Raw genomic sequence first — 14209 nt, forward strand, 5'->3', positions numbered from 1 at the left:
CTCTGCTTTAAACTATTGCAGTGACGCCATTAGCGAGCTAGCTAATGCAAGAACAATCTTCATGCCAGTTTGACCAGATCATTAACAAACCTGAGGATTAATCTAGTATGATCAAAGAACTAAACATTCTTCTTCTAATATGTTAGCTGTCAAGGAGTGCTACAATGACAGGTATGGGGTTAAATCGCTATCAGCAAGATTACAAGTTTTGCGGTACATCTATACCGCTGAAAAATTGGCCATTGCACATGGAATATGCAGATCTCCCATATTACAAGTCCCGGCAATACAGCTATACCGCTAGCATTTTATCCTTTACGCAATCCTCCATTCCGCACTCAAAAAATTACTTTTTAATGCAGAATTTTCATTGTGCCTGTATTACAGTTTGTGCGGTCCAGCTATAATGCTAGCGTTATAGCTAATACCGCCGTGATCCATTCCACGATCTGAGACCATTAGTTATGGATTTTGTGAAAAAAAAAAATGTTTTACAAAACTCATAACAAAAATGTTACAAAGTACACTAACACCCATAAACTACCTATTAACCCCTAAACCACCATCCCCCGCATAGCAAATACTATATTAAACTTATTTACCCCTAAACCGCTGACCCCCACATCACCAACACTAAATAAACCTATTAACCCCTTAACTACTGGCCCCCCACATCCCCAACACTAAACTAAACCTATTAACCCCTAAACCGTCTGCCCCCCACATCGCTAAACACTAAATTAAACTATTAACCCCTAAACCTAACATCCCCCTAACTTTAAATTAAACTTACAATATAACTATCTTCAAATAAATAAAAACTTACCTGTGAAAAAACTTTTAACGATTAAACTATAAATTAACCTAACATTACTATTTTTTAAAAAAACCTAAAAATAAAAAAACGAAATTACAATATTAAAAAATCCTAATACTACAAAAAAACAAAAAAAAATAACATTACAAAAAAACACTAAAATTACGAAAAATAAAAACCCCTAAGATTACAAAAAATTAACGAAATTATCCAAAATAATAAAAATTACACCTAATCTAATAGCCCTATAAAAATAACCCCCCCAAATAAAAACACACCCTTTTCTATCAATAAACTACCAATAGCCCTTAAAATGGCCTTTAGTTAGGGCATTGCCCTAAGTTTAACAGCTCTTTTACCTACAAAAATTAAAAAGTCCCCCCACCCAATCAACCCACCAATATAAAAAAAAAACTAAGTCTAAAAAAAAAATAAGCTACCCATTGCCCCTAAAGGTGCATTTGTATGGGCATTGCCCTTAAAAGGGCAATCAGCGCTTTTGTGCCCATTAAAATACTCACCGTTCCTGAAGTCCGGAAGTCTAGGTGGAGCAAAGTCTTGATCCAGGCAGCGAAGATCTTCTTCCAGGGCGGCACCATCTTCTATCTTCTTCCCAGCGGTGTGGAGCAGTCTTCAGCGATGTGCGGATCCAGAGCGCTTGTCCTCATCTGAAGCGCTGGTCCTCTTCAGTGGCTGGGGTCCTTAGCGACATGGATCCTCCTCTTCATGCGATCTTCCACCGCACACTCAAGCTTCAATGCAAGGTACCCCTTTTATATTGGGGTACCATTGCATTCCTATTGACTGGAATATTTAAATCAGCCAATAGGATGAGAGCTTCTTAAATCCTATTGGCTGTTCAAATCAGTTGGTTGGGTGGGGGGGTTTACTGTCATGGGGGACTTTGTAATTTTTTAGGTAAAAGAGCTGATTGCTTCAGGGCAATGCCCTACAAAAGGCCCTTTTAAGGGCTATTTGTAGTTTATTGTTAGCTTAGGGGGTGTTTTTATTTTGGGATGGCTTTTTTTATTTTATAGGGGTATTAGATTAGGTTTAATTTTTATTATTTTGGATAATTTCGTTTATTATTTTTTGTAATCTTAGTGTTTTTTTTATTTTTTGTAATTTAGTGTTTTTTTGTAATGTTAGGTTTTTTTAAATTTTTCATAATTTTTTTTTTTAATGTTTGGTTTTTTTATTTTTTCTCAATGTTAGGATTTTTTAATATTGTAATTTAGTTTTTATTTTTTTATTTTTATTTATTTGAAGGTAGTTATATTGTAAGTTTAATTTAAAGCGGCGGTTTAGGGGTTAATGGGTTAATTATAGTAGTAGCGATGTGGGGGCAGCCGGTTTAGAGGTTAATAGGTTTATTATAGTAGTAATTATATGGGGGGGGCAGCAGTTTAGGGGTTAATAGGTTTAGTATACTAGTTGTGATGTGGGGGGCCGGCGGTTTAGGGGTTAATAGGTTTATTGAGGTGTTAGCGATGCGGGGGGGCGGCAGTTTAGGGTTTAATAGTTTTATTTAGTGTCGGCAATGTTGGGGGCGGCGGTTTAGGGGTTATTAGTTTTATTTAGTGTCGGGCGGCGGATTAGGGGTTAATAGTTTTATTTAGTGTCGAGGGGCGGTAGATTAGTTATTTAGACTAGGGTTTTATGTTAGGGTGTTAGATTTTTACATAACTTTCTTTTCCCTATAGACATCAATGGGGATTGCGTTATAGCGATCGCCATTCCGCGGTCGCAAGTGTTAGTTTTTTTCTAACACTTTCTCTCCATTGATGTCTATGGGGGAAAATGTGCACGAGCATGTCAAGTCAGGCCTTGTCTTTTGTGCGGTATGGAGCTTAACGCATGATAATGCACAGCACAAGAAGGTTTTTCTGTAACTTGTAATGGCAGTGCAATGGAAAGTGCAATTCCGCTATTTTTTTTTGCGTTATTTACGCACCGGGTTTAGTGCACAACTTGTAATCTTGGTGAACTCTCATAATAACACCATGATGTAATTGACATTGTTGCTTATACACATTGAGACTTCCTTAATCTATAGATGCAGTCATTACTGTATTATGTTGTGCCATGGTAATGATGTGCAATCCTTGGCATTACGTTCTCACAAGAACAAACAGAATAACTCACCATATCTGCAAATTGATTCATAGCCATTGTGTAATTCTTCAGACCCTGGGATGCCAGCGCATTATGTTTCTGGACTTTCAACCAGTTATTATTCCAGGCTTCTCTGCGAAAATCTTCATCCATCTCAGACACATATTTTTTTCCTACCACAGAGTAAATTAATATGAGTTATGAGTTTCTTGCAAACAATATACAATGTGATGTCAGTTATGAATTGGAAAGTTCATCAAGTCTATTGTAGTGCCCTTTTCTAGTGATTGGGTTAATTTGGTTTTTGAAGTTGACCCACACACATACTAGATGTTACATGGCAGACTTACAAACAGGAAATAGGTTTAGATGTCTATACAATAAATTTATTATATATAGATATAAAAAGCCTCAGAGGACATGTAGAAGAGAAACCAACTCCAATGGACTGCAAACAATATAAACTTAAAGGGACAGTCTAGTACAAAACAAACTTTCATCATTCAGATAGGGCATGTCATTTTCAACAATTTTCAAATTTACATCTATCACCAATTTTGCTTTGTTCTTTTGGTATTCTTAGTTGAAAGCTAAACTCTGTTTTTTTTCCTCTCCTGTAACTATTTTGGTACGTGACTATATTCCCTGTCATTCTGCAAAGCATTCACCACACTCTGTTTTTTTCCTCTCCTGTAACTATTTTGGTACGTGACTATATTCCCTGTCATTCTGCAAAGCATTCACTGCACTCTGTTTTTTTCCTCTCCTGTAGCTATTTTGGTACGTGACTATATTCCCTGTCATTCTGCAAAGCATTCCCCACACTGTTTTTTTCGTCTCCTGTAACTATTTTGGTATGTGAATATTTACATAGAGCAAATGATTTTAGTTTGTTAATTTAGTCCTACAATTGTTGTACTATTATCCAATGTCTTACTTCTAATGTTCAGTTAATTGCCATGTGATGTTCAATCCTTATCAATACTTGCTATTATTCTAAAATGTATAGCTGTCTTATGCCACAGTTTCAACCCCCCCAAATGTTATTGTCTGTTTACTTAAAATCTCACCCTGACCAGACCAGAATCTAACTTTCCAATTGGCCTTTCCAATTGTCTTTGATTAGCAACCAACTAAATTTAGTGGACTCAGCTGACTGCCCTGCCTGCATATATTTCAAACTAGTTTGGGAGGTGCATCGCACTGTGGGTGCATTGCCTGGGCAGTGTACATTGTAACAATAGCATTTTCAAAGTGAACATTTTATAAGTGAGGCATTAAAAATAGAAGTAAACAAGAATTCAACAAGGATTAGGCAAGGGGCAAGACAAAAGGCAAGTACTTTTGTAATATTATGTGTTTTCTTATGCAATTGCTACTGTAATCCTGTGTCTTATGCGTTTAACTGGTTCCCACTTTTGTAAAAATGCTCAATATTTTCATAATCATTTTTGCAACCTCTTGTCTCTATAACAAACTACATTATTCAATTACTCCTTCTCCCTCTCCATCTGCACTGTTGATTAACCCATCTCTCTTAATCTCTTAACCTTACTTTTGTACTCATGAACTTTACCTATTCCTAAACACTCTCTCTCCCCCCTGCAGCTTGTCTCAAAAACAGTCTCACTACTGCAAATCCGTATCTCATCTCATGTCACTCTCCCTCTTGCTTTTACTTACTGCTGGGGACATCTCCCCTAATCCTGGTCCCAAACCACTGCCTAGCCGTGCACATCCATGTGTACCGTCCCATAGACTTCGAAAACAAAACTCTGCAAACCTTACTCACATTCCTCTTGCATCAAAAGTAACTACCCCTTTCACTTGCGCACTCTGGAACTCTCGTTCTGTTTGCAACAAGCTCACTTCTATACATGACCTCTTCATCTCCCGCTCCCTCAACCTTCTGGCCCTAACAGAAACCTGGCTCTGTCCCCTAGACACAGCATCCACTGCTGATCTGTCACATGGGGGTCTCCACTTCAGCCACACTCCTAGGTCTGGTAATAGACAAGGAGGTGGTGTAGGTATTTTACTTTCCTCTCGATGCACCTTTCAACAAATACATCCCATCTCTTCACTCACATTTCCCTCATTCGAAACCCACATGATTTGCTTATTCTCCCCTCTCTTTGTATGTGCTGCAGTCATATACCGACCCCCTGGCTCCTCATCTCAATTTCTAGATCACTTGGCTGCCTGGCTAACTTATTTCCTTTCCTCAGACACCCCTGCCCTCATTCTTGGCGACTTCAACATCCCTCTTGACAATCCCACTGCCTCATCTGCAAAACAACTTCTATAACTCACTTCCTCTTTCGGTCTGTCACAATGGACTGATTCTCCCACTCACAAAGACGGTCACTCTTTTGACCTGATCTTTAGCTATCGATGCACTCTCTCAAAATTCACAAACTCCCCCTTTCCTCTTTCTGACCACCATCTCCTTACTTGCAACATATCATCCCTCCCTACAACTCTCCCTCCTTCTGCTCCTCACACCAAACTTCACAGAAGCATTATGTCATTAGATCGCAACAGCTTGCTAATTCCCTCAAACCTCTCCTCTCCTCCTTCTCCTCCTTTTCCTGCCCTTAACAATCTATCTGCACTATAATTCCACCCTTATATCCGTCCTTGACAATCAGGCCCCTCTTACCATAGCTCGGAAATCACACATTCTTCTTCAGCCCTGGCACACTCTTCTGACACGGTACCTACACAGATGTTCCCGTACTGCTGAGCGGCACTGGAGAAAATCTCGGAGTTCAGCTGATTTTCTTCATTACAAATTAATCTTGAACTCCTACTATTCTGCCCTTAATCTCCATAAGCAACACTACTTCTCTACTCTTATCTCTAATCTTTCTTCAAACCCAAAACGTCTGTTCTCCACTTTCAATACTCTCCTCTGCCCTCCCCCATCTCCTAATACAACTTCTCTGTCAGCTTAGGACTTTGCCAGCTACTTCAATAACAAAATTGACTCCATCAGAATTGAAATCAGCTCTCAACATAATTCCATTCTCTCACCCCCTCAAATGCTCTCACTCAACCACAACCCACATAAACTTAAACTTAGCATATTCTCCCCTGTTACTGAGGAAGAAGTTTCGGCACTTATACTGCGCTCTCACCTCACTACCTGTCCCCTTGACCCTATCCCCTCACAGCTACTCCCCTCCCTCTCTGCTACCCTTACCACTATACTTACACACATTTTCAACCTCTCCCTCAGCACCAGTATATTTCCCTCATCGCTGAAACATGCACTGGTCACACCTATCCTCAAAAAACCTTCCCTTGATCCTACCTCCCCATCCAACTACCGCCCTATTTCTCTCCTTCCTCTTGCCTCAAAGCTTCTCGAAAAACTAGTATATGCATGCCTATCCCATTTCCTTACGTTAAACTCCCTTCTTGACCCATTGCAATCTGGATTTCGTCCCCATCACTCCACAGAGACAGCTATTGTTAAGGTTACCAATGACCTACTTACAGCAAAATCAAAAGGCCACTTCTCTCTGCTTATCCTCCTTGAACTGTCCACAGCCTTTGACACTGTTGACCACCCTCTCTTGCTCCAAACCCTCCAATCCTTCGGCATCTGTGACACAGCCCTTTCATGGCTCTCTTCCTACCTGTCAAACCGTACCTTTAGTGTAGCCTTCTCTGGGGCCTCCTCTGCCCCATCACCACTTTCTGTTGGAGTACCGCAAGGCTCTGTCCTCGGTACCCTTCTCTTCTCAATCTACACGTCATCACTAGGTTCCCTAATAAAGTCCCACGTTTTCCAATATCATTTGTATGTCGACGAAACCTAAATCTACTTCTCTGCACCAGACCTATCTCCTTCCTTGCTAACCCGTGTTACTAACTGTCTTTCTCACATCTCTTCCTGGATGTCCTCTCACTACCTCAAGTTAAATCTCTCCAAAACTGACTTCCTCATTTTCCCCCCTTCTTCCAAAATCTCCACTCCCAATCTCTATATAACTGTCGACAACTCCATCATTACCCCTACCCCGCATGCCCGATGTCTTGTGTCACATTTGACTCAGATCTTTCTTTCACTCCTCACATTCAGTCCTTGGCTAAAGCATCCACCTTAAAAACATCTCGAAAATTCAACACTTCCTTACACAAGAAACAACTAAGATTTTAATCCACTCTCTCATTCTTTCCCGCCTCGATTACTGCAACTCTGTCCTCTCTGGTCTCCCCACCTGCCGCCTAGCTCCTTTACAATCCATAATAAATGCCTCTGCCAGACTCATCTTCCTTACACGTCGCTCTTAATCTGCTGCACCTCTCTGCCAAACCCTTCACTGGCTTCCTCTTGCCTCTAGGATCAAACACAAAATTCTCACTCTGACATACAAAGCCCTCAACTACACTATATCTCAGACCTTGTCTCCAGATACTCGCCCTCCCATCCCCCTTCACTCTGCTCATGACCTCCTACTCTCCTCCTCTCTGGTTACCTCATCACACTCCCGTTTACAGGACTTCTCCAGACTGGCTCCCATCTTGTGGAACTCTCTGTTTTGAAAGCTTCAAGCACTCCCTAAAGACTCTACTGTTCAGGGATGCTTACAACCTATGCTAACCTTACTTTATACCAGTTCCACTCCTCCATCGCTATCCCCTGAAACCCATTAGCATGTAAGCCGAAGAGTCCAGCTGTTTGTAGATCACCTTCTTAAGAGCTGACTACAGCAGTGCAACTCTTGGCAGGGCCCTCTACCCATTTGATCCCTATATTTGTTTTTTTGTACTCCCCCTTTGTTTATAGCGCTGCAGAATCTGTTGCCGCTCTACAAATAACCGATAATAATAATAATAATAATAAACCTAGGAGGTTCATATGATAATTTCTAAGCCCTTGAAGGCCTCCTCTCATCTCAGGGCATTTTGACAGTTTTTCACCACTAGAGGGAGTTAGTTCATGTGTTTCATATAGATAACACTGTGCTCCCGCATGTGGAGTTCCTAGGAGCTAGCACTGATTGGTTAAAATGCAAGTCTATCAAAAGAACTGAAATAAGGGGCAGTTTTCAGAGGCTTAGATACAAGATAATCACAGAGGTTAAAAGGTATTAATATAACTGTGTTGGTTATGCAAAACTAGGGAATGGGTAATAAAGGGATTATCTATCTTTTAAAACAATAAATATTCTGGTGTAGACTGTCCCTTTAATAAAGTATAAATAAAGACAAATTAACCCTTTCATGACAGGGTCAATTTCGTGCATGCGATCGCAAGATTTCAGTTATGGGATCGGGTCAGGGGGGCGTCCCAACGACGCTAGGCATGCCCTCCAGACCGGGAAGCGTCGTTGGCTTCAGGACAGCCAAACACCTAGGATGTTCTATTCCGTCCTAACGGCACTAAAGTCCAGCACGGTTTGGACGGAATAGAACTTCTTAAGGGCATTAAAAGGTTAAAGACAAACTCATACACAAACACACAAACACACACAAACTCATACACTCATACATACACACAAACTCATACATACACATACTAACACACACACAAACTCATACAAACACATACACAAACATATACATATACACCCACAAACTCATAAATATACACATACAAACACACACATATACATATACACACACAAACTCATACATATACACACACAGAAAATCATACATAATACACACACATACATATACACACACAAACTCATACATACACACACACACAAACTCACATATATACACACACACACAAACTCATAAATGCAGATACACACAAACTTATACATACACATACACACAAACATATATACACACACATACATATACACACACAATCACATACACACATACATATACACACACAAACACATACACACACATACATATAAACACACACATACATATAAACACAAACTCATAAATGCACATACACACAAACTTATACATACACATACACACAAACACATACACACATACACACACAATCACATACACACATACATATACACACACAAACTCATACACACACACACTCTTACATACACACACACATATATACATACACACGCACGCACGCAAACATATACACACACACATACATATACACACACATACATATACACACACAAACACATACACACACATACATATACACACACAAATTCATACATGCACCAAAAAAATCATGCACCAGGGCCCTCTGTTGAGTAGGTCCGCTATTGCCTGTCTCAGAACAGAAGCGTCCGCCATAACCTTCAAAACTTTCATGCTGCAACCTTCTACGCGCTTTGGTCTATAATGTTATTATTATACTTATTACTTTTCTCTGGCTTTGTACAGCGTGCATTGGCTTCTTTCATATCTGGAGGAGAAGCTGATGTGGGTTACTGAGGCAAGCTCCCACAATGAGTAACAAATTGCTGCTTCTGCTCCTGCGCCTCCCCTGAATTTCTTCTGCGCCCCTCTGGGGAAGAGTGCCCCACAGTTTGAAAACCGTCAATCTGTATAGATAAATAAAATTCCTTCTACCCCCTAAGAGCAAGCACAATTTTATTACTCCTTATTTTGTCTGCCTTTGTTTCATCAAATAATGTACTTAGCGAATTAAAGGGACAGTAAATAACTTTTAATTACATTTTCTGCAGTCTGCCAAAAGATTAACATCAGCAGAGTTGGAACATTATTAGAACAGATTAGGTCCATGTTTGCTGATATTGTTTTCCAATAGTCAAACTCCATCAACCACTTCTTGGTTCAAGTAATCTGTGACAAAAATAAATAAACAAACAATGTCCTTACGGTACCACTTATTTGCAATACATTGTTTAAGATTTCCATAAACGTTTTTTTTTTTACCTTTTATCTATCTATCTATCTATCTATCTATCTATCTATCTATCTATCTATCTATCTATCTATCTATCTATCTATCTATCTAATCTATCTATCTATCTATCTATCTGCAAATACACACACACACACATGCACGCACACACTCATACATGTACACACACACATAGATACACGCATCCACTCATGTACACATACACACACACATACACACACAGGGCTGGACTGGGAAATCAGACCTGCCCTGGAAATGTTGTCAGGCCGGTCTCAGCCCCCCGGCCCAGCTTTCAACCCCCCCATCTTGCCTAGGGCCACTTTAATGCCACCACAGGCCTCCACACCCTTGTCAGAAGCAAGGCAGCCTTGAACAAATGAGCTATACATGTGCACAAGGTTTGCTACTTGACCTCTATGACCAAGGATGTGGACTTAAGGTGGCCTACCGACCCACTGGGAAAAGTCCTGGTATCCCGGTGAACCAATCCAGCACTGCACACAGATATATGCACACATACACACATATATATACACACACACACATATACACACATACTCAAGTGGGAACACTTTGCCTGGGTGCACCACTGAGATAAACCTGGACCAAACAACAAAGAAGGAACAGAAGTGTAAAAAAAATATTCAGAAAATATGCTATGCACTAAAGTGGCATTTTTAAGTACAAACATAATGTATGGATGTATTAACCCCGTAACGTTGCATGTCGTACAGGGTAGGTCGCACACAACCTGGTCTTTAAAGACCTGTACGACATTTGGAGTTTAAAGCGGCTTGAAGCGATCCTGCTCGCTTCCAGCCGCTTTCCGGTTATTGCAGTGATGCCTCGATATCGAGTCATCCTGCAATAACACCCCTTGGCCATCCGATGCAGAGAGAGACACTCTCTGCATCGGATGGATCTGGGAGGGGGTGGGGGGTTGGTCTTTGGCTGGGGGGGAGCTAAACTACAGAAAAAATTAATAAAATAAAAAAAGCTGTTTTTTTTAGTAAACTGGGTACTAACAGACAGCTGCCAGTACCCAAGATGGCTACCAATAAGGTAGAGGGGGAGGGTTAGAGAGCTGTTTGGGGGGATCAGGGGGGATCCTACACATCAGCATATGTAAATATGCTTAAAAAAAACAACTTTTATTTTAGTACTGGCAGACTTTCTGCCAGTACTTAAGATGGCAGGGACAATTGGGGGGTGGGGAGGGAAGAGAGCTGTTTGGGAGGGATCAGGGGGTGTGATGTGTCAGGTGGGAGGCTGATCTCTACACTAAAGCTAAAATTAACCCTGCAAGCTCCCTACAAGCTACCTAATTAACTCCTTCACTGCTAGACATAATTCATGTGTGATGCGCAGCGGTATTTAGCGGCCTTCTAATTACCAAAAAGCAATGCCAAAGCTATATATGTCTGCTATTTCTGAACAAAGGGGATCCCAGAGAAGCATTTACAACCATTTGTGCCATAATTGCACAAGCTGTTTGTAAATAATTTCAGTGAGAAACCTAAAATTGTGAAAAAAATTGTGAAAAAGAGAACGTTTTTTTTTTATTTGATCGCATTTGGCGGGGAAATGGTGGCATGAAATATACCAAAATGGGCCTAGATCAATACTTTGGGTTGTCTACTACACTAAAGCTAAAATTAACCCTACAAGCTCCCTAATTAACCCCTTCACTGCTGGACATAATACACGTGTGGTGCGCAGCTGCATTTAGCGGCATTCTAATTACAAAGAAGCAACGCCAAAGCCATATATGTCTGCTATTTCTGAACAAAGGGGATCCCAGAGAAGCTTTTACAACCATTTGTGCCATAATTGCACAAGCTGTTTGTAAACAATTTCAGTGAGAAACCTAAAATTGTGAAAAATGTAAAGTTTTTTTTTCATTTAATCGCATTTGGCGGTGAAATGGTAGCATGAAATATACCAAGATGGACCTAGATCAATACTTGGGGTTGTCTACTACACTAAAGCTAAAATTAACCCTAGAAGCTCCCTACATGCTCCCTAATTAACCCCTTCACTGCTGGGCATAATACACGTGTGGTGCGCAGTGGCATTTAGCGGCCTTCTAATTACCAAAAAGCAACGCCAAAGCCATATGTGTCTGCTATTTCTGAACAAAGGGGATCCCAGAGAAGCGTTTACAACCATTTATGCCATAATTTCACAAGTTGTTTGCAAATAATTTCAGTGAGAAACCTAAAGTTTGTGAAAAAAATTGTGGAAAAGTGAACAATTTTTATAATTTGATCTCATTTGGCGGTGAAATGGTGGCATGAAATATACCAAAATGGGCCTAGATCAATACTTTGAGATGTCTTCTAAAAAAAATATATACATGTCAAGGGATATTCAGGGATTCCTGAAAGATATCAGTGTCCCAATGTAACTAGCCCTAATTTTGAAAAAAAAGTGGTTTGGAAATAGCAAAGTGCTACTTGTATTTATTGCCCTATAACTTGCAAAAAAAGCAAAGAACATGTAAACATTGGGTATTTCTAAACTCAGGACAAAATTTAGAAACTATTTAGCATGGGTGTTTTTGGTGGTTGTAGATGTGTAACAGATTTTGGGGGTCAAAGTTAGAAAAAGTGTGTTTTTTTTCAATTTTTTCCTCATATTTTATCATTTTTTTTATAGTAAATTATAAGATATGATGAAAATAATGGTATCTTAAGAAAGTGCATTTAATGGCGAGAAAAACGGTATATAATATGTGTGGGTACAGTAAATGAGTAAGAGGAAAATTACAGCTAAACACAAACACAGCAGAAATGTAAAAATACCCCTGGTCCTTAAGGGAACGAAATTGAAAAATGGCCTTGTCCTTAAGGGGTTAAAGTATAATCTCCAGATCAAAACAGTGATTGTACACTTTTACAGGATGTCCAAGTGATTTAAACATAATGTGCATTCTCCTGAATAAACACTAGATGGCATACGAAACACATTTTTTTACCTATGTTTTGTAGCTAGCCCCATAGAAGTCTAATAGGTGAGGGATTTACTGCAGCTGTGCTCTCCGACCTCCAGATGTTAGTGCTACCAAGGATTTTTCCTCAAACAATACCATTTAGTATAAGAATGAGAGCGTTATGGATTGCGCTCTAGCAAAGTTAGGGAACCATAGGAGATTTTAACTCTCCAGTTATCTAGGCCCACTTATGTCATTTTGCATTAGAATGTTTAATAATATATATTTTTTTTTAGTTATTTCCCCTTTAAGATTCAAAACCTTTTACACTGCAATAGAATCCTCATTTACATTAAAGGTAGCCAGATTTAAATGCATAAGCCCTACGTTGGGTAATGTGTAATACTATATATATAGTGAGCAGTTGGTGACAGGGGTGCCATGTCCTCTGCAGTATGACAGCTTGCCCCATTGCTTCCTCCAGCACACACATCAGAACATGTACTCTAGTGTGCTCCTCCTATTCTTAAAGGGACATGAAATGTTATGATATTGTAATAAAAAGAACTAGATTTCAAGTGAAGTGCAAACATATTAGCATTATTGTGGTGTAACTCTGAAAACTTTGAGCTCTAAAATTGTCCTGAAATTCTATACAGTAGTTGGTACCACCAAGCTGAAACCTAGGTATCCCTTAACTTATCTCTTCTGCTGAGGATAATTAGGAACAGATTAAGGGCCAGATTACAAGGGGAGTACTAAATATCGCTTGCGTGCAAATAAATAGCACTGCACTTTGTAATACCAGTGCACGATAATGTAATGGCTGGTTAATTATTGCGCTTGTTTGCGGGGGCGGAATAATTAAGTGTTCCACTTATAATCTATACCTAAGTGTGCAAGCAATGGCTGTGTGGATAGAATATAGGAATGTTAAAGGGACGTTAAACTCTGGTAAATTGTTTCCTTAAAGGGACAGTCTGATTTATTGTTTAAAACGATAGATAATTCCTTTATTACCCATCCTTCAGTTTTGTATAACCAACACAGTTATATTAATATACTTTTTACCTTTATGATTATCTTGTTTCTAAGCCTCTGCAGACTGCCCCCTTATCACAGTGCTATTTACAAATTTGAATTTTGGCCAATTAGTGATGGTTCATGCATAACCTTATGAGATTGAGCACAATGTTATCTTTATGGCTCACATGCACAAACACTGACTGTGAAAAGCTGATAAAATGAGATAAGAGGAGGCCTGCAGAGACTTAGAAACAATCAGAAATGTAGAGGTTTAAAGGCTATAAAGTATATGAATATAACAATGTTGGTTGTGCAAAGCTGGGAAATGTGTAGTGAAGGCGTCATCTATCTTTTTAAACAATAAAGAAAATCAAGTAGACTGTCCCTTTAACATTGCTTAATGCCATCCACACATGTATTGCTCCTCATTATCCTAAACCAAATAAATAACAGTAGAATAACAGATATAATACAT

The 14209-nt window shown here is 39.5% G+C and overlaps 1 protein-coding gene across 1 annotated transcript in view; it reads right to left on the reverse strand.

The window, feature by feature from the left end:
* The window catches only part of LOC128663097 (uncharacterized), a 131432-nt gene that overhangs the window by 103411 nt on the left and 13812 nt on the right, over positions 1–14209 (reverse strand). Inside the window, exon 3 of the mRNA XM_053717257.1 lies at positions 2963–3105. Within this exon, the coding sequence (XP_053573232.1) occupies positions 2963–3105 (143 nt within the window). The remainder of the gene's footprint in view (positions 1–2962; positions 3106–14209) is intronic.

This window comes from Bombina bombina, chromosome 6 (assembly GCF_027579735.1).
Source record: "Bombina bombina isolate aBomBom1 chromosome 6, aBomBom1.pri, whole genome shotgun sequence".
NCBI lineage: Eukaryota > Metazoa > Chordata > Amphibia > Anura > Bombinatoridae > Bombina > Bombina bombina.